At 42.3% G+C, this 21,292-nt stretch overlaps 1 protein-coding gene across 1 annotated transcript in view; it reads right to left on the bottom strand.

Annotated features, from left to right (window-relative positions):
* The window catches only part of LOC121571063 (F-box/WD repeat-containing protein 7-like), a 48,622-nt gene that overhangs the window by 24,637 nt on the left and 2,693 nt on the right, over positions 1-21,292 (bottom strand). Inside the window, exons 4-7 of the mRNA XM_041882307.2 lie at positions 21,188-21,292; positions 13,128-13,264; positions 7,181-7,294; positions 2,816-2,997 (exon numbers count right to left, since the gene is read on the bottom strand). The exon at positions 21,188-21,292 is cut by the window's right edge and continues 19 nt beyond it. Of these exons, the coding sequence (XP_041738241.1) occupies positions 2,816-2,997; positions 7,181-7,294; positions 13,128-13,264; positions 21,188-21,292 (538 nt within the window). The remainder of the gene's footprint in view (positions 1-2,815; positions 2,998-7,180; positions 7,295-13,127; positions 13,265-21,187) is intronic.

Genomic DNA, 21,292 nt, shown 5'->3' with positions numbered 1-21,292 from the left:
TATGACAGACAAAATGAGATTATTTTTTCCAGAAAATCACATTGTAGGATTTTTAATGAATTTATTTGCAAATTATGGTGGAAAATAAGTAGGCATGCAGAGGCCAAATCGAGCTCAGTACCCATGCGCCTCCAAAATGTATCAATGTGGAGGGCTCTGCATAGCTCCGTATTGACATGATTGGTTGACGGTATGTGGGGGGTGGTACATCCTGTATAAACACAAACTCACTTCCTTGACAACAGCTCTGCTCTGCTCTACGAAGCGCAAGAAGTACGAATGCCCTGACTTCTGCTGAAGCCGTATCACCGTAAATACTGCAGACGTCGGATTGACCATGATGCACTTCTCTCTCCAGAATGCGGTCTCTCCCGCAAATTTGTGCACATTCATTGTTTCACAACTTCATAGTGTTAATTGTTTGCATTTGATTGTTAGTGTATAGTCCCCTGTAGCTCAGTTGGTAGAGCATGGCGCTTGCAACGCCAGGGTTGTGGGTTATTTTCCCACGGGGGGGCCAGTATGAAAAATTTATGCACTCACTAACTGTAAGTCGCTCTGGATAAGAGCGTCTGCTAAATGACTAAAATGTAAATATATGTAATGGGGAATTGATATACATCACCAGTAGTACATATACCGTTAATCATTTCTAAATCTGTAATGTTTGTTACTTTGGTTATGGTCATTTATTTTAATGCATTCAATATATTATTATTCCAGTCTTTTACCCTTGTCATTGTCTGAGTGGACACGTTGTTTGCAGAGCGCACAACCTATGCTACACTTGTGAGAAACAAGTTTAGGTTAATTTCATTCCATTTAAGAGTTTTGTCAATTTAGTCATTGTCTTTTGTTTGGAGAGTTCCTGTCAATGTTGAGTAATGACACACACCTGATTACTCATAGAAGTAAGCCTATAGGCTACCTGGCATGCATGCAGATGTAGGCTTATAAATGTGCCCATTTGGGGATCTGATAGTATTTCTGATTGGCTTAACACACCACCACTAATGAGCTGTGGAGCTTCTCAAAGTCATGTTTTCTTCACCTCAAACATCAAGGGAACGAAGTCTGTTTTTACATCCATTGAGAATGACAATAGTTCCTCAGTGTATTTTAAAAATCTTTCCAGCTCTCTCCCTTTGGATAACCACTCAGCGTGAAAGGGAAAAATGTCATGCTCTGATCCAGTGGAAACGTCATAAAATAGGCCTACCTGATTACTTCTTATTAGTGCTTGACTTGGACTGAAATTGGTTCCGGTACTCATTTTGGGTGTTGATCCTGTTCATATTTAGGTTCCACAATACTTTTATTCTATAAGAGGCACAGGAGCTCAAGCAGAACATTTGAGGTGCCGGTACTCAGCTCCGGCCCAAGTCAAGCACTGCTTCTTATCCCTTGTGCAAATAGCCTACAGCAGTGTCTGTCCCGAGCTCACTGGCGTGGGAAGCTCTGAGGGCCCAGAATATTTTATACAATGTTGCAAGTTTGCTCAAGCTTCAGGCCGGACCCAGTTGATAATGTTTCAAGTTCGTTGCAGACAGGCCATGTGTAGCCAATGTGATTTATAGGATATTTATTTTAACAGGATATTTTCTACCTGCAGGCTGCAATGTTTTTATTTGTTGGCTTTATGGAGGCTATTTTTACATATTGGCAATGGAAGTTACTTTTTAGATTTGTTTCATTTTCATTTAGATTTAGAAAGAATTTTGATGAACCACATGATAATGATTTAGAGATATGAAGACATTATTATCAATTCAATGAAACCGTTTCACGAAAATGTGCATATGAAAACCATAACTGGCACGCAGATCGGTAGAAATGGTAAGATAAGTTGGCATTCCACATGAGAAAGGTTGCCGACTCCTCGTGCAGCCAATTACCGGCCACTTCAGGAGAGTAACGGCAGAATCTGCTAAAGCCAGCAGGAGCGGGAGAATAGTTCGGTCAGGTTAAGGTTTTTTCTTCTGGTTATCTAGATCTCTGGCTCCCTCTTGAGGCATTTGTCTTATTTCATCAAACAGTGTGGTTAAAGCATCAGACAAGCTCAATGCATATAGTTGATTTTATTTAAAACACATAGGGTGTGTCTATATATGGAAAAATACACATTCAAAAATATCGACCAATCGATTGGTCGAAAGAACAGACTATTTTCGGGTTGACCAAGATTATTATTTTTTGTCGGGGATGAGGATAGACAGAGACATGGTGGAAGCGAGTTGGTCATGTGAGATAGAGAGAAAGTGTGATTGTATCCACATGAGTGTGTGTTATATTACATAATGTGTGTCTTGACTGTGGTAAGGGCTCTGTAAATCAGAGTGTATCGTCTGCTAAATTAACAAAACAAGGCTATGCCATTGCACAGCCGTAGGCTTCTACAAGCAAGCACCACTGCTGAGGTTACTGCCTTATGGAAGATATAACCAGTTGATCTTACGATTTCAATAAATCAATCTTAAATTGCACTTTTTATTAACTGAATATATAATGGGGCAATTTAGCAATAAGGATGTGTTATCTGTAATGGCTAAAATAAATGAGGCTTTGTTCCACACTGTTGGTATATAGATAAATGCACATATATTTTTTTCTTGTTATGTAAGAATATTTGTTTATTTTCATCGAGTACTCAAATGCCCTGGTGTGTAGAGCGTACGGTAGAGGTGTGTGTGTTGGTTAACTCACTGTTTGTCATGCAGGTGTATGCAGCGTACGGTAGAGGTGTGTGTTGGTTAACTCACTGTTTGTCATGCAGGTGTATGCAGCGTACGGTAGAGGTGTGTGTTGGTTAACTCACTGTTTGTCATGCAGGTGTATGCAGCGTACGGTAGAGGTGTGTCCGTACAGGGTGTAAACACACTCTCCACTCTCTGCGTCCCAAACCTTCAGAGTCCTGTCTGTCGACCCGCTGATCACCATGTTACCACTCATCTGACTGGACCACACTCCTCCTGTATGGCCAACTAACGTACGCAGACACTGGAGGGGGGAGGGAGAGGGGGGAGAGGGGGAAGAGAGAGGGGGAGAGGGGGGAGAGAGGGGGAGAGAGAGGGGGAGAGGGGGGGAGAGAAAGAAGGAGAGAAATGGAGAGAGAGAGAGAGAAATGTTTAACAGCACATAAAGTGTAAAGCCATCTCTTTCTCCCAACATTCTTCACAGTGTTAGGAACCGACAGACAGATGCCCTTCACAGTGTTAGAAACAGACAGACAGATGCCCTTCACAGTGTTAGAAACAGACAGACAGGTTTCACAGTGTTAGGAACAGACAGACAGACAGGTTTCACAGTGTTAGGAACAGACAGACAGATGCCACGCTGATCCTCAACACGGGGGCCCCTCAGGGGTGTGTGCTCAGTCCCCTCCTGTACTCCCTGTTCACCCATGACTGCATGGCCAGGCACGACTCCAACACCATCATTAAGTTTGCCGACGACACAAAAGTGGTAGGCCTGATCACCGACAACGATGAGACAGCCTATAGGGAGGAGGTCCGAGACCTGGCCATGTGGTGCCAGGATTACAACCTCTCCCTCAACGTGATCAAGACAAAGGAGATGATCGTGGACTACAGAAAAAAAAAAAGAGGACTGAGCACGCCCCTATTCTCATCGACAGGGCTGTAGTGGAACAGGTTGAGAGCTTCAAGTTCCTTGGTGTCCACATCACCAACAAACTATCATGGTCCAAACACACCAAGACAGTCGTGAAGAGGGCACGACAAAGCCTATTCCCCCTCAGGAGACTGAAAACATTTGGCATGGGTCCTCAGCTCCTCAAAAAGTTATACAGCTGCACCACTCTTGGCATTCTCTCAACCAGCTTCATGAGGTACCAGCATGACAACACAGCATCCTGCAGCGATACGCCATCCCATCTGATTTGCGCTTAGTGGGACTATCATATGTTTTTCAACATGACAATGACTCAACACACCTCCAGGCTGTGTAAGGGCTATTTTACCAAGAAGGAGAGTGATGGAGTGCTGCATCAGATGACCTGGCCGCCACAATCACCCGACCTCAACCCAAGAGTGTGCAAAGCTGTCATCAAGGCAAAGGGTGGCTACTTTGAAGAATCTCAAATCTCAAATATATTTTGATTTGTTTAAGACTTTTTTGGTCACTACATGATTCCATATGTGTTATTTCATAGTTTTGATGTCTTCACTATTATTCTACAATGTAGAACATAGTAAAAATAAAGAAAAACCCTTGAATGAGTAGGTGTGTCCAATCTTTTGACCGGTAGTGTATATATTGATTTGTATATCCAGTAGAGAGTGGGTTAAGAGGTCTTACGGCACACTACAAATCAAATCAAATGTTATATGTCACATGCGCCGAATACAACAGGTGTAGACCTTACCGTGAAATGCTTACTTACAAGCCCTTAACCAACAATGCAGTTCAAGTATAATAGAGTTAAAAAAATATTTACTAAATAAACTAAAGTAAAAAAAATAAAAAATAATGTTACACAATAAATTAACATAAACAAGACTATATATGCCTAGATAATAAACAGCGAGTGTAAATGTGAGTAGTCCGGGTGGCCATTTGATCAATTGTTCAGCAGTCTTATTGCTTGGGGGTAGAAGCTGTTAAAGAGCCTTTTGGTCCCAGACTTGGTGCTCCGGTACCGCTTGCCGTGCGTTAGCAGAGAGAACAGTCTAATGACTTGGGTGACTGGAGTCTGACAATTTTTTGGGCCTTCCTCTGACACCGCCTGGTATAGAGGTCCTGGATGGCAGGAAGCTTGGCCCCATGTACTGGGCCGTACACACTACCCTCTGTAGTGCCTTACAGTCAGATGCTGATCAGATGCCATACCAGGCGGTGATGCAACCGGTCAGGATGCTCTCGATGGATGCTCTACACTGTTAACTATATGGATGATTACACTACCCGAGTGACATAGCTATGTCTGTCTATCCCTGTTCTCTCCTCTCCGCACAGGCTATACAAACGCCTCACACCGCGTGGCTGCTGCCATTCTAACCTGGTGGTCCCTGCGCGCACGACCCACGTGGAGTTCCAGGTCTCTGGCAGCCTCTGGAACTGCCGTTCTGCGGCCAACAAGGCAGAGTTCATCTCAGCCTATGCTACCCTCCAGTCCCTCGACTTCTTGGCGCTGACGGAAACATGGATTACCACTGAAAACACTGCTACTCCTACTGCTCTCTCTCTCTGCCTCTAACCCTAGGAAGCTCTTTGCCACCTTCTCCTCCCTGCTGAATCCTCCTCCTCCTCCCTCCTCCCTCTCTGTGGATGACTTGGTCAACCATTTTGAAAAGAAGGTTGACGACATCCGATCCTCATTTATTAAGTCAAATGACACCGCTGGTCCTGCTCACACTGCCCTACCCTATGCTTTGACTTCTTTCTCCCCTCTCTCTCCAGATGAAATCTTGCGACTTGTGATGGCCGGCCGCCCAACAACCTGCCCGCTTGACCCTATCCCCTCCTCTCTTCTCCAGACCATTTCCGGAGACCTTCTCCCTTACCTCACCTCGCTCATCAACTCATCCTTGACCACTGGCTATGTCCCTTCCGTCTTCAAGAGAGCGAGAGTTGCACCCCTTCTCAAAAAACCTACACTCGATCCCTCCGATGTCAACAACTACAGACCAGTATCCCTTCTTTCTTCTCTCTCCAAAACTCTTGAGCGTGCCGTCTTTAGCCAACTCTCTTGCTATCTCTCTCAGAATGATCTTCTTGATCTAAACCAGTCAGGTTTCAGGACTGGTCATTCAACTGAGACTGCTCTTCTCTGTGTCACGGAGGCTCTCCGCACTGCTAAAGCTAACTCTCTCTCCTCTGCTCTCGTCCTTCTAGACCTGTCTGCTGCCTTTGATACTGTGAACCATCAGATCCTCCTCTCCACCCTCTCCGAGTTGGGCATCTCCGGCGCGGCTCACTCTTGGATTGCGTCCTACCTCACAGGTCGCTCCTACCAGGTGGCGTGGCGAGAATCTGTCTCCGCACCATGTGCTCTCACCACTGGTGTCCCCCAGGGCTCAGTTCTAGGCCCTCTCCTATTCTCTCTATACACCAAGTCACTTGGCTCTGTCATATCCTCACATGGCCTCTCCTATCATTGCTACGCAGACAACACACAATTAATCTTCTCCTTTCCCCCTTCTGATAACCAGGTGGCGAATCGCATCTCTGCATGTCTGGCAGACATATCAGTGTGGATGACGGATCACCACCTCAAGCTGAACCTCGGCAAGACGGAGCTGCTCTTCCTCCCGGGGAAGGACTGCCCGCTCCATGATCTCGCCATCACGGTCGACAACTCCGTCGTGTCCTCCTCCCAGAGTGCAAAGAACCTTGGCGTGACCCTGGACAACACCCTGTCGTTCTCCGCTAACATCAAAGCGGTGACCCGATCCTACAGGTTCATGCTCTACAACATTCGCAGAGTACGACCCTACCTTACACAGGAAGCGGCACAGGTCCTAGTCCAGGCACTTGTCATCTCCCATCTGGATTTCTGCAACTCGCTGTTGGCTGGGCTCCCTGCCTGTGCCATTAAACCCCTACAACTCATCCAGAATGCCGCAGCCCGTCTGGTGTTCAACCTTCCCAAGTTCTCTCACGTCACCCCCCTCCTCCGCACACTCCACTGGCTTCCAGTTGAAGCCCGCATCTGCTACAAGACCATGGTGCTTGCCTACGGAGCAGTGAGGGGAACGGCACCTCCGTACCTTCAGGCTCTGATCAGTCCCTACACCCAGGCGAGGGCATTGCGTTCTTCCACCTCTGGCCTGCTGGCCCCCCTACCTCTGCGGAAGCACAGTTCCCGCTCAGCCCAGTCAAATCTGTTCGCTGGTCTGGCACCCCAATGGTGGAACAAGCTCCCTCACGACGCCAGGACAGCGGAGTCACTCACCACCTTCCGGAGACACTTGAAACCCCACCTCTTTAAGGAATACCTGGGATAGGATAAAAGTAATCCTTCTACCCTCCCCCTACCCCACCAAAAAATAAAATAAAAATTTGATATATTGTAAAGTGGTTGTCCCACTGGCTATCATAAGGTGAATGCACCAATTTGTAAGTCGCTCTGGATAAGAGCGTCTGCTAAATGACGAAAATGTAAAATGTAAATGTCCCCCTCTACATTAAAACATAGACGTGTGTGTGTTCATTGCCTTACCTTGCCAGTGAGGGCAGACCAGACTTTGAGAGTGTTGTCGTCAGAACCACTGACTATGAGGTCACCACAGAACTGCAGACACGTGATCACATGATCATCATGACCTTTTAACAGCTGAGAGAGAGGAAAAGAGAGAATGAAAATCCAGAGAGATTATACAACAAGCCTTTAATCCAATTTAACTGGACACTTGACCCCTCAACACACACCTGTATACATGCATTCGGAAAGTCCCCTTGACTTCTTCCCCATTTTGTTACGTTACAGCCTTATTCTAAAATGGATGAAATCGATATTTTCCCCTCATCAACCTACACACAATACCCCATAATGACAAAGCAAAAATAGTTGTTTTTTGTTGAAATTTTTGCAAATGTATTAAAAATACAAAACTGAAATATTCCAGTACCAGTGAAAAGTTTGGACACACCTACTCATTCCAGGGTTTTTCTTTATTTTTTACTATTTTCTACATTGTAGAATAATAGTGAAGACATCAACACTATGAAATAACACATATGGAATCATGTAGTAACCAAAAAATTGTTCAACAAATCAAAATACAGTGAGGGAAAAAGGTAGACAGAATAACAACAAAAATCCAGAGAAACGCATGTCAACAATGTTATAAATTGATTTGCATTTTAATGAGGGAAATAAGTATTTGACCCCTCTGCAAAACATGACTTAGTACTTGGTGGCAAAACCCTTGTTGGCAATCACAGAGGTCAGACGTTTCTTGTAGTTGGCCACCAGGTTTGCACACATCTCAGGAGGGATTTTGTCCCACTCCTCTTTGCAGATCTTCTCCAAGTCGTTAAGGTTTCGAGGCTGACGTTTGGCAACTCAAACCTTCAGCTCCCTCCACAGATATTCTATGGGATTAAGGTCTGGAGACTGGCTAGGCCACTCCAGGACCTTAATGTGCTTCTTCTTGAGCCACTCCTTTGTTGCCTTGGCCGTGTGTTTTGGGTCATTGTCATGCTGGAATACCCATCCACGACCCATTTTCAATGCCCTGGCTGAGGGAAGGAGGTTCTCACCCAAGATTTGACGGTACATGGCCCCGTCCATCGTCCCTTTGATGCGGTGAAGTTGTCCTGTCCCCTTAGCAGAAAAACACCCCCAAAGCATAATGTTTCCACCTCCATGTTTGACGGTGGGGATGGTGTTCTTGGGGTCATAGGCAGCATTCCTTCTCCTCCAAACACGGCGAGTTGAGTTGATGCCAAAGAGCTCGATTTTGGTCTCATCTGACCACAACACTTTCACCCAGTTCTCCTCTGAATCATTCAGATGTTCATTGGCAAACTTCAGACGGGCCTGTAAATATGCTTTCTTGAGCAGGGGGACCTTGCGGGCGCTGCAGGATTTCAGTCCTTCAAGGCGTAGTGTGTTACCAATTGTTTTCTTGGTGACTATGGTCCCAGCTGCCTTGAGATCATTGACAAGATCCTCCCGTGTAGTTCTGGGCTGATTCCTCACCGTTCTCATGATCATTGCAACTCCACAAGGTGAGATCTTGCATGGAGCCCCAGGTGTTTCTTCCATTTGTGTTCCATTTTGTGTTTCTTCCATTTGCAAATAATCGCACCAACTGTTGTCACCTTCTCACCAAGCTATTTGGCGATGGTCTTGTAGCCCATTCCAGCCTTGTGTAGGTCTACAATCTTGTCCCTGACATCCTTGGAGAGCTCTTTGGTCTTGGCCATGGTGGAGAGTTTGGAATCTGATTGATTGATTGCTTCTGTGGACAGGTGTCGTTTATACAGGTAACACGCTGAGATTAGGAGCACTCCCTTTAAGAGTGTGCTCCTAATCTCAGCTCATTACCTGTAACCTGTATAAAAGACTCCTGGGAGCCAGAAATCTTTCTGATTGAGAGGGGGTCAAATACTTATTTCCCTAATTAAAATGCAAATCAATTTATAACATTTTTTGACATGCTTTTTTCTGGATTTTTTTGTTGTTATTCTGCCTCTCACTGTTCAAATAAACCTACCATTAAAATGATAGACTGATCATGTCTTTGTCAGTGGGCAAACGTACAAAATCAGCAGGGGATCAAATACTTTTTTCCCTCACTGTATATGTTATATTTGAGATTCTTTAAAGTAGCCACCCTTTGCCTTCATGACAGCTTTGCACACTCTTGGCATTCTCTCAACCAGCTTCATGAGGTAGTCACCTGGAATGCATTTCAATTAACAGGTGTGCATTGTTATAAGTTTATTTGTGGAAATTCTTTCCTTCTTAATGCGTTTGAGCAAATCAGTTGTGATGTGACAAGGTAGGGGGGATATACAGAAGATGGCCCTATTTGGTAAAAGACCAAGTCCATATTATGGCAAGAACAGCTCAAATAAACAAAGAGAAACGACAGTCCATAATTACTTTAAGACATGAATGTCAGTCAATACAGAACATTTCAAGAACTTTGAAAGTTTCTTCAAGTGCAGTCACAAAAACCATCAAACGCTATGATGAAACTTGCTCTCATGAGGACAGCCACAGGAAAGGAAGACCCAGAGTTACCTCAGTTGCAGAGGATAAGTTCATTAGAGTTACCAGCCTCAGAAAATGCAGCCCAAATAAATGTTTCACGGAGTTCAAGTAACAGACATCTCAACATCGACTGTTCAGAAGGGACTGTGTGAATCAGGCCTTCATGGTCGAATTGCTGCAAAGAAACCACTACTAAAGGACACCAATAAGAAGAAGAGACTTGCTTGGGCCAAGAAACACGAGCAATGGACATTAGATCGATGGAAATCTGTCCTTTGGACTGATGAATCCAAATTTGAGATTTTTGGTTCCAACCGCTGTGTCTTTGTGAGACGCAGAGTAGGTGAACGGATGATCTCCGCATGTGTATTTCCCACCGTAAAGCATGGAGGAGGAGATGTTATGGTGTGGGGGTGCTTTGCTGGTGACACTGTCTGTGATGTATTTAGAATTCAAGGCACACTTAACCAGCATGGCTACCACAGCATTCTGCAGCGATACGCCATCCCATGTGGTTTGGGTTTAGTGGGACTATCATTTGTTTTTCAACAGGACAACGACCCAACACACCTCCAGGCTGTGTAAGGGCTATATTACCAAGAAGGAGAGTGATGGAGTGCTGCATCAGATGACCTGACCTCCACAATCCCCCGACCTCAACCAAATTGAGATGGTTTGGGATGAGTTGGACAGCAGAGTCAAGGAAAAGCAGCCAACAAGTGCTCAGCATATGTGGGAACTCCTTCAAGACTGTTGGAAAAGCATTCCAGTTGAAGCTGGTTGAGAGAATGCCAAGAGTGTGCAAAGCTTTCATCAAGGCAAAGGGTGGCTAATTTGAAAAATCTAAAATATATTTTGATTTGTTTAATACTTTTTTTGGTTACTACATGATTCCATCTGTGTTATTTCATAGTTTTGATGTCTTCACTATTATTCTACAATGTAGAAAATAGTGAAAATAAAGAAAAAACATAGAATAAGTGTCCAAACCTTTGACTGGTAGTGTAAATATTCAGACCCTTTACTCAGTACTTTGATGAAGCACCTTTGGCAGCGATTACAGCCGAGTCTTCTTGGGTATAACGCAAAAGCTTGGCACACCTGTATTTGGGGAGTTTCTCCCGTTCTTCTCTGCAGATCCTCTCAAACTCTGTCAGGTTGGATGGGGAGCATCGCTGCACAGCTATTTTCAGGTCTCTCCAGAGATGTTCCATCGGGTTCAAGTCTGGGCCACTCAAGGACATTCAGAGACTTGTCCCGAAGCCACTCCTGCGTTGTCTTGACTGTGTACTTAGGGTCGTTGTCCTGTTGGAAGGTGAACCTTCACCCCAGTCTGAGATCCTGAGCGCTCTGGAGTAGGTTTTCATCAAGGATCTCTCTGTACTTTGCTCCGTTCATCTTTCCCTTGATCCTGACTAGTCTCCCAGTCCCTGCAGCTGAAAAACATCCCCACAGCATGATGCTGCCACCACCATGCTTCACCGTAGGGATGGTGCCAGGTTTCCTCCAGATGTGACGCTTGGCATTCAGGCCAAAGAGTTCAATCTTGGTTTCATCAGACCAGAGAATCTTGTTTCTCATGGTCTGAGAGTCCTTTAGGTGCCTTTTGGCAAACTCCAAGCGGGCTGTCATTTGCCTTTTACCGAGGAGTGGCTTCCCTCTGGCCACTCTACCATAAAGGCCTGATTGGTGGAGTGCTGCAGAGATGGTTGTCCTTCTGGAAGGTTTCTCCCATCTCCACAGAGGAACTTTGGAGCGGTGTCAGAGTGACCATTGGGTTCTTGGTCACCTCCCTGACCAAGGTCCTTCTCCCCCGATTGCTCAGTTTGGCCGGGCGGCCAGTTCTAGGAAGAGTCTTGGTGGTTCCAAACTTCTTCCATTTAAGAATGATGGAGGCCACTGTGTTCTTGGGGACCTTCAATGCTGCAGAAATTGTTTTGTACCCTTCCCCAGATCTGTGCCTCGACCTAATCCTGTCTCGGAGCTCTTCTGACAATTCCTTCAACCTCATGGCTTGGTTTTTGCTCTAACATGCACTGTCAACTGTTGGACATTATATAGACAGGTGTGTGCCTTTCCAAATCATGTTCAATCAATTGAATTTACCACAGGTGGACTTCAATCAAGTTGTAGAAACATCTCAAGGATGATCAATGGAAACAGGATGCACCTGAGCTCAATTTCAAGTCCATAGCAAAGGGTCTGAATACTTATGTAAATAAGGTATTTATGTTTTTATTTTTAATAGATTTGCAAAAACGTTGCTTAGTCATTATGGGGTATTGTGTGTAGATTGAATTTTATAAATTTTATAATAAGGCTGTAACGTAACAAAATGTGGAAAAAGGGAAGGGGTCTGAATACTTTTCAGAATGCACTGTAGTACCTTAGGTGAGGTGATATCTCCAGTCCTCCAGTCCTCTCTATGTGTTATACAGTACCTTAGGTGAGGTGATATCTCCAGTCCTCTCTATATGTTATCCAGTACCTTAGGTGAGGTGATATCTCCAGTCCTCTCTATGTGTTATCCAGTACCTTAGGTGAGGTGATATCTCCAGTCCTCTCTATGTGTTATACAGTACCTTAGGTGAGGTGATATCTCCAGTCCTCTCTATGTGTTATACAGTACCTTAGGTGAGGTGATATCTCCAGTCCTCTCTATGTGTTATACAGTACCTTAGGTGAGGTGATATCTCCAGTCCTCCAGTCCTCTCTATGTGTTATACAGTCAGTACCTTAGGTGAGGTGATATCTCCAGTCCTCTCTATGTGTTATACAGTACCTTAGGTGGTAGCGTGTTATAACTCTCGTCTCCAGTCCTCTCTATGTGTTATACAGTACCTTAGGTGAGGTGATATCTCCAGTCCTCCAGTCCTCTCTATGTGTTATACAGTACCTTAGGTGAGGTGATATCTCCAGTCCTCCAGTCCTCTCTATATGTTATACAGTACCTTAGGTGAGGTGATATCTCCAGTCCTCTCTATATGTTATCCAGTACCTTAGGTGAGGTATCTCCAGTCCTCCTCTTCTATGTGTTATACAGTACCTTAGGTGAGGTGATATCTCCAGTCCTCCGTCCTCTCTATGTGTTATACAGTACCTTAGGTGAGGTGATATCTCCAGTCCTCAGCTCTCTATATGTTATCCAGTACCTTAGGTGAGGTGATATCTCCAGTCCTCTCTATGTGTTATACGGTACCTTAGGTGAGGTGATATCTCCAGTCCTCCAGTCCTCTCTATATGTTATCCAGTACCTTAGGTGAGGTGATATCTCCAGTCCTCTCTATATGTTATACGGTACCTTAGGTGAGGTGATATCTCCAGTCCTCTCTATGTGTTATACAGTACCTTAGGTGAGGTGATATCTCCAGTCCTCTCTATATGTTATACGGTACCTTAGGTGAGGTGATATCTCCAGTCCTCTCTATGTGTTATACGGTACCTTAGGTGAGGTGATATCTCCAGTCCTCCAGTTGCTCTCTATGTGGTGTTGTTGTACGTAGGCCCTCTTCCAGGGTGAGTGGAGAAACCCAGGTTTTAGAGTCTCCCTCCTCTTCACAACCAGGGGTTCTTCTATACCTGGTTACACAGGGTTAAATAACATTATTACTGACATAAAACCTCTATACACAGGGTTAAATAACCTTACTGACATACAACCTCTATACACAGGGTTAAATAACATTATTACTGACATAAAACCTCTATACACAGGGTTAAATAACATTATTACTGACATAAAACCTCTATACACAGGGTTAAATAACATTACTGACATAAAACCTCTATACACAGGGTTAAATAACATTACTACTGACATAAAACCTCTATACACAGGGTTAAATAACATTATTACTGACATAAAACCTCTATACACAGGGTTAAATAACATTACTGACATAAAACCTCTATACACAGGGTTAAATAACATTATTACTGACATAAAACCTCTATACACAGGGTTAAATAACATTACTGACATAAAACCTCTATACACAGGGTTAAATAACATTACTACTGACATAAAACCTCTATACACAGGGTTAAATAACATTACTACTGACATAAAACCTCTATACACAGGGTTAAATAACATTATTACTGACATAAAACCTCTATTTTCTATTTAACCAGGTAAACCAGTTGAGAACAAGTTCTCATTTACAACTGCGACCTGGGCAAGATAAAGCAAAGCAGTGCGATAAAAACAACAACACAGAGTTACATATGGGGTAAACAAAACAAAGTCAAAAATACAACATAAAATATATATACAGTGTGTGCAAATGTAGTAAGTTATGGAGGTAAGGCAATAAATAGGCCATAGTGCAAAATAATTACAATTTAGTATTAACACTGGAATGATAGATGTGCAAGAGATGATGTATATAAAAAAAAATATATATATATAAATAGAGATACTGGGGTGCAAATGAGCAAAATAAATAACAATATGGGGATGAGGTAGTTGGGCGGGCTAATTTCAGATGGGCTGTGTACAGGTGCAGTGATCGGTAAGGTGCTCTGACAACTGATGCTTAAAGTTAGTGAGGGAGATAAGAGTCTCCAGCTTCAGAGATTTTTGCAGTTCGTTCCAGTCATTGGCAGCAGAGAACTGGAAGGAATGGCGGCCAAAGGAGGTGTTGGGTTTGGGGATGACCAGTGAGATATACCTGCTGGAGCGCATACTACGGGTGGGTGTTGCTATGGTGACCAGTGAACTAAGATAAGTCAGGAATTTGCCTAGCAGTGATTTATAGATGACCTGGAGCCAGTGGGTTTGGCGACGAATATGTAGTGAGGGCCAGCCAACGAGAGTGTACAGGTCACAGTGGTGGGTAGTATATGGGGCTTTGGTGACAAAACGGATGGCACTGTGATAGACTACATCCAATTTGCTGAGTAGAGTGTTGGAGGCTATTTTGTAAATGACATCACCGAAGTCAAGGATCGGCAGGATAGTCAGTTTTACGAGGGCATGTTTGGCAGCATGAGTGAAGGAGGCTTTGTTGCGAAATAGGAAGCCGATTCTAGATTTAACTTTTGATTGGAGATGCTTAATGTGAGTCTGGAAGGAGAGTTTACAGTCTAACCAGACACCTAGGTATTTGTAGTTGTCCACATACTCTAGGGCCATCTGACTTGCGGTGTAACATTAGCTATTTACTGGTGTGCTGATCTGACCAGCAGCAATCGTATCCGTAAATTGACAGTCGATAGAAGGATTAGATGATTGTTGTAATAGAGAAAGAAGGACGTGTTTCAAAATGCCTGACTAAAAGGTTGGCAATAGGTTTAGCTACGTAAGAATCTTCCTGCATGTTTATGGACCAAAAAAGCTGTAGATCAGCGCACGCGTGTGTGTGTGTGTGTGTGTGTGTGTGTGTTCTCACTTCATTTATGGCTGGTATCAAATGACATCGCCATTGAGCTAGTTGTCATAGTAGCAGTTAACATCAAGTGATGTGGGCGATGGAGAGAGATGTGAGGAGATGTGAAAGGGAGCGGAGTTACAGCCTCGCTCTAGCCAATCATAGCAGTAGGATCAAGTTACAACCCGCCCATTTCTTCACAGATTGCTCAACTAGACAATTGAGTTGTTTAGAATTTCGTCCTGACAGCTGAGTGGTTTAGAGATGAGTCCTGACAGCTGAGTGGTTTAGAGATGAGTCCTGACAGCTGAGTGGTTTAGAGATGAGTCCTGACAGCTGAGTGGTTTAGAGATGAGTCCTGACAGCTGAGTGGTTTAGAGATGAGTCCTGACAGCTGAGTGGTTTAGAGATGAGTCCTGACAGCTGAGTGGTTTAGAGATGAGTCCTGACAGCTGAGTGGTTTAGAGATGAGTCCTGACAGCTGAGTGGTTTAGAGATGAGTCCTGACAGCTGAGTGGTTTAGAGATGAGTCCTGACAGCTGAGTGGTTTAGAGATGAGTCCTGACAGCTGAGTGGTTTAGAGATGAGTCCTGACAGTGGTTTAGAGATGAGTCCTGACAGCTGAGTGGTTTAGAGATGAGTCCTGACAGCTGAGTGGTTTAGAGATGTGTCCTGACAGCTGAGTGGTTTAGAGATGAGTCCTGACAGCTGAGTGGTTTAGAGATGAGTCCTGACAGCTGAGTGGTTTAGAGAGGAGTCCTGACAGCTGAGTGGTTTAGAGAGGAGTCCTGACAGCTGAGTGGTTTAGAGATGAGTCCTGACAGCTGAGTGGTTTAGAGATGAGTCCTGACAGCTGAGTGGTTTAGAGATGAGTCCTGACAGCTGAGTGGTTTAGAGATGAGTCCTGACAGCTGAGTGGTTTAGAGATGAGTCCTGACAGCTGAGTGGTTTAGAGATGAGTCCTGACAGCTGAGTGGTTTAGAGATGAGTCCTGACAGCTGAGTGGTTTAGAGATGAGTCCTGACAGCTGAGTGGTTTAGAGATGAGTCCTGACAGCTGAGTGGTTTAGAGATGAGTCCTGACAGCTGAGTGGTTTTAGAGATGAGTCCTGACAGCTGAGTGGTTTAGAGATGAGTCCTGACAGCTGAGTGGTTTAGAGATGAGTCCTGACAGCTGAGTGGTTTAGAGATGAGTCCTGACAGCTGAGTGGTTTAGAGATGAGTCCTGACAGCTGAGTGGTTTAGAGAGGAGTCCTGACAGCTGAGTGGTTTAGAGATGTGTCCTGACAGCTGAACAAAATACTTTTTTCTGATCATGGAAAATGAAAGAAAAATAATTTCATAAGCATCCGTGATCACAAATCCTGACGTTGCGTTGGATCCATCTGCATTGAACAGATGTTATTTTATATTGTCAAACTAACAGCAGTGCATATATGACGTCCTTCCATACAGGCGTGACCTGCTGGAGTGAAGCTTCTATGTAAACGTTGTTGATCAGTAGGTTAATATCAGTCCCACATGGAAGGGAAACAGATTGTTTCATCATAGCACCATAGACTCCACTGATCAGCCATATGCTTTGACTTCTTTCTCCCCTCTCTCTCCAGATGAAATCTTGTGATGGCCGGCCGCCCAACAACCTGCCCGCTTGACCCCATCCCCTCCTCTCCTCTCTTCTCCAGACAATCTCCGGAGACCTTCTCCCTTACCTCACCTCGCTCATCAACTCATCCTTGACCGCTGGCTATGTCCCTTCCGTCTTCAAGAGAGCGAGAGTTGCACCCCTTCTCAAAAAACCTACACTCGATCCCTCCGATGTCAACACTGTAGCACCACAGCTCCACTGATCAGCCAAAGTAACCTCAATAACTCAATGCATGACACAGTCCTATTGAATATGCATTCACCTGTATTGTGAATAGGCCTATGCCCAGTCCTATTGAATATGCATTCACCTGTATTGTGAATAGGCCTATGCCCAGTCCTATTGAATATGCATTCACCTGTATTGTGAATAGGCCTATGCCCAGTCCTATTGAATATGCATTCACCTGTATTGTGAATAGGCCTATGCCCAGTCCTATTGAATATGCATTCACCTGTATTGTGAATAGGCCTATGCCCAGTCCTATTGAATATGCATTCCCCTGTATTGTGAATAGACCCTCTCCATTTACCCAGTTTATCAAGAGATGTATCATTCTAATAACATGATTACCATTATGTTACCATTATGTTTCCATTATGTTACCATTATGTTTCCATTATGTTTCCATTATGTTACCATTATGTTTCCATTATGTTTCCATTATTACCATTATGTTACCATTATGTTTCCATTATGTTTCCATTATTACCATTATGTTACCATTATGTTACCATTATGTTTCCATTATGTTTCCATTATGTTTCCATTATGTTTCCATTATGTTACCATTATTACCATTATGTTTCCATTATGTTACCATTATTACCATTATGTTTCCATTATTACCATTATGTTACCATTATGTTTCCATTATGTTTCCATTATTACCATTATGTTACCATTATGTTTCCATTATGTTTCCATTATTACCATTATGTTACCATTATGTTTCCATTATTACCATTATGTTACCATTATGTTTCCATTATGTTTCCATTATTACCATTATGTTACCATTATGTTACCATTATGTTTCCATTATGTTACCATTATGTTACCATTATGTTACCATTATGTTTCCATTATGTTTCCATTATGTTACCATTATGTTTCCATTATTACCATTATGTTACCATTATGTTACCATTATGTTTCCATTATGTTACCATTATGTTACCAATATGTTTCCATTATGTTACCATTATGTTTCCATTATTACCATTATGTTACCATTATGTTACCATTATGTTTCCATTATGTTTCCATTATGTTTCCATTATTACCATTATGTTACCATTATGTTACCATTATGGCACCATTATGGCACCATTATGTTTCCATTATTGCCATTATGTTACCATTATGTTACCATTATGTTTCCATTATTACCATTATGTTACCGTTATGTTTCCATTATTACCATTATGGCACCATTATGTTTCCATTATTACCATTATGTTACCATTATGTTACCATTATGTTACCATTATGTTACCATTATGTTACCATTATGTTACCATTATTACCATTATGTTACCGTTATGTTTCCATTATGTTTCCATTATTAGCATTATGTTTCCATTATTAGCATTATGTTTCCATTATGCTACCATTATGTTTCCATTATGTTACCATTATGTTACCATTATGTTTCCATTATGTTACCATTATGTTTCCATTATTACCATTATGTTACCATTATGTTACCATTATGTTTCCATTATGTTTCCATTATGTTTCCATTATCATTATACCATTATGGTACCATTATGTTACCATTATGGCACCATTATGGCACCATTATGTTTCCATTATTGCCATTATGCTACCATTATGTTGCTATTATGTTTCCATTATTACCATTATGTTACCGTTATGTTTCCATTATTACCATTATGGCACCATTATGTTTCCATTATTACCATTATGTTACCATTATGTTACCATTATGTTTCCATTATGCTACCATTATGTTTCCATCATTACCATTATGTTACCATTATGTTTCCATTATTACCATTATGTTACCATTATGTTTCCATTATTATCATTATGTTACCGTTATGTTTCCATTATTACCATTATGGCACCATTATGTTTCCATTATTGCCATTATGTTACCATTATGTTACCATTGTGTTACAATTATGTTACCATTATGTTACCATTATGTTACCATTATGTTACCATTATTACCATTATGTTACCGTTATGTTTCCGTTATGTTTCCATTATTTCCATTATGTTACCATTATGTTTCCATTATTACCATTATGTTACCGTTATGTTTCCATTATTACCATTATGGCACCATTATTACCATTATGTTTCCATTATGTTACCATTATGTTTCCATTATTAGCATTATGTTTCCATTATTACCATTATGCCGCAACCATTATGTTTCCATTATTACCATTATGTTACCATTATGTTACCATTATGTTACCATTATGCTACCATTATGTTTCCATCATTACCATTATGTTACCATTATGTTTCCATTATTACCATTATGTTACCATTATGTTACCATTATGTTTCCATTATTATCATTATGTTACCGTTATGTTTCCATTATTACCATTATGGCACCATTATGTTTCCATTATTGCCATTATGTTACCATTATGTTACCATTATGTTACAATTATGTTACCATTATGTTACCATTATGTTACCATTATTACCATTATGTTACCGTTATGTTTCCGTTATGTTTCCATTATTTCCATTATGTTACCATTATGTTTCCATTATTACCATTATGTTACCGTTATGTTTCCATTATTACCATTATGGCACCATTATTACCATTATGTTTCCATTATGTTACCATTATGTTTCCATTATTAGCATTATGTTTCCATTATTAGCATTATGTTTCCATTATGTTACCATTATGTTTCCATTATGTTACCATTATGTTACCATTATGTTTCCATTATGTTACCATTATGTTTCCATTATTACCATTATGTTACCATTATGTTTCCATTATTACCATTATGTTTCCATTATGTTACCATTATGTTTCCATTATTAGCATTATGTTTCCATTATTACCATTATGTTACCATTATGTTTCCATTATGTTACCATTATGTTTCCATTATTACCATTATTACCATTATGTTACCATTATTACCATTATGATACCATTATGTTACCATTATTACCATTATGTTACCATTATTACCATTATGTTACCATTATGTTTCCATTATTACCATTATGTTTCCATTATGCTACCATTATGTTTCCATTATTACCATTATGTTACCATTATGTTTCCATTATTACCATTATGTTACCATTATGTTTCCATTATCACCATTATGTTTCCATTATGTTACCATTATGTTACCATATTACCATTATGTTACCATTGTTACCATTATGTTTCCATTATGTTTCCATTATTACCATTATTACCATTATGTTACCATTGTGTTACCATTATTACCATTATGTTTCCATTATGTTTCCATTATTACCATTATGTTTCCATTATGTTTCCATTATTACCATTATGTTACCATTATGTTACCATTATGTTGTCTGATTTTAAAATCTATGCATTAATGAACACAGTATCTGGGACATGTGTAATGACGTCATGACATGATGTCATCAATATTTTCAAATGTAATGATATTGAATATCAGCCTGAAATATAGGCCATCTTGACCCCCAGAAATCAGTATCGGCCCTAATAAATCCATATCAGTCATTCTCTAGTATGTGTGTCCTCTGTGTGTGTGTCCTCTCTGTGTGTGTCCTCTCTGTGTGTGTGTGTCCTCTCTGTGTGTGTGTGTGTGTCCTCTCTCTGTGTGTGTGTGTCCTCTCTCTGTGTGTGTGTGTCCTCTGTGTGTGTGTGTGTGTGTGTCCTCCCTGTGTGTGTCCTCTCTGTGTGTGTGTGTGTCCTCTCTGTGTGTGTGTGTGTGTCCTCTCTGTGTGTGTGTGTGTGTGCCTCTCTCTGTGTGTGTGTGTGACCTCTCTGTGTGTGTGTGTGTCCTCTCTGTGTGTGTGTGTGTCCTCTCTGTGTGTGTGTGTGTCCTCTCTGTGTGTGTGTGTGTGTGTCCTCTCTGTGTGTGTGTGTGTGTGTCCTCTGTGTGTGTGTCCTCTCTGTGTGTGTGTGTGTCCTCTCTCTGTGTGTGTGTGTCCTCTCTGTGTGTGTGTGTGTGTGTGTCCTCCCTGTGTGTGTCCTCTCTGTGTGTGTGTGTGTCCTCTCTGTGTGTGTGTGTGTCCTCTCTGTGTGTGTGTGTCCTCTCTGTGTGTGTGTGTGTCCTCTCTGTGTGTGTGTGTCCTCTCTGTGTGTGTGTGTCCTCTCTGTGTGTGTCCTCTCTGTGTGTGTGTCCTCTCTGTGTGTGTCCTCTCTGTGTGTGTGTGTGTCCTCTCTCTGTGTGTGTGTGTGTGTGTGTGTGTGTGTGTGTGTGTGTGTGTGTGTGTGTGTGTGTGTGTGTGTGTGTGTGCGTACCCTCCTCCCTACACTTCTCCCTCCACAGCAGGTTATCCTCGGCCAGTATCCTCCAGTAGGAGCAGGTCTGGGCAGCATGCATCAGATCTCCGGCCTCCAGGAACG

The sequence above is a fragment of the Coregonus clupeaformis genome, unplaced genomic scaffold (assembly GCF_020615455.1).
Source record: "Coregonus clupeaformis isolate EN_2021a unplaced genomic scaffold, ASM2061545v1 scaf0059, whole genome shotgun sequence".
NCBI lineage: Eukaryota > Metazoa > Chordata > Actinopteri > Salmoniformes > Salmonidae > Coregonus > Coregonus clupeaformis.
The sequence above is the reverse complement of the archived record's forward strand: the minus strand, read 5'-3'. Positions and strand labels throughout refer to the sequence as shown.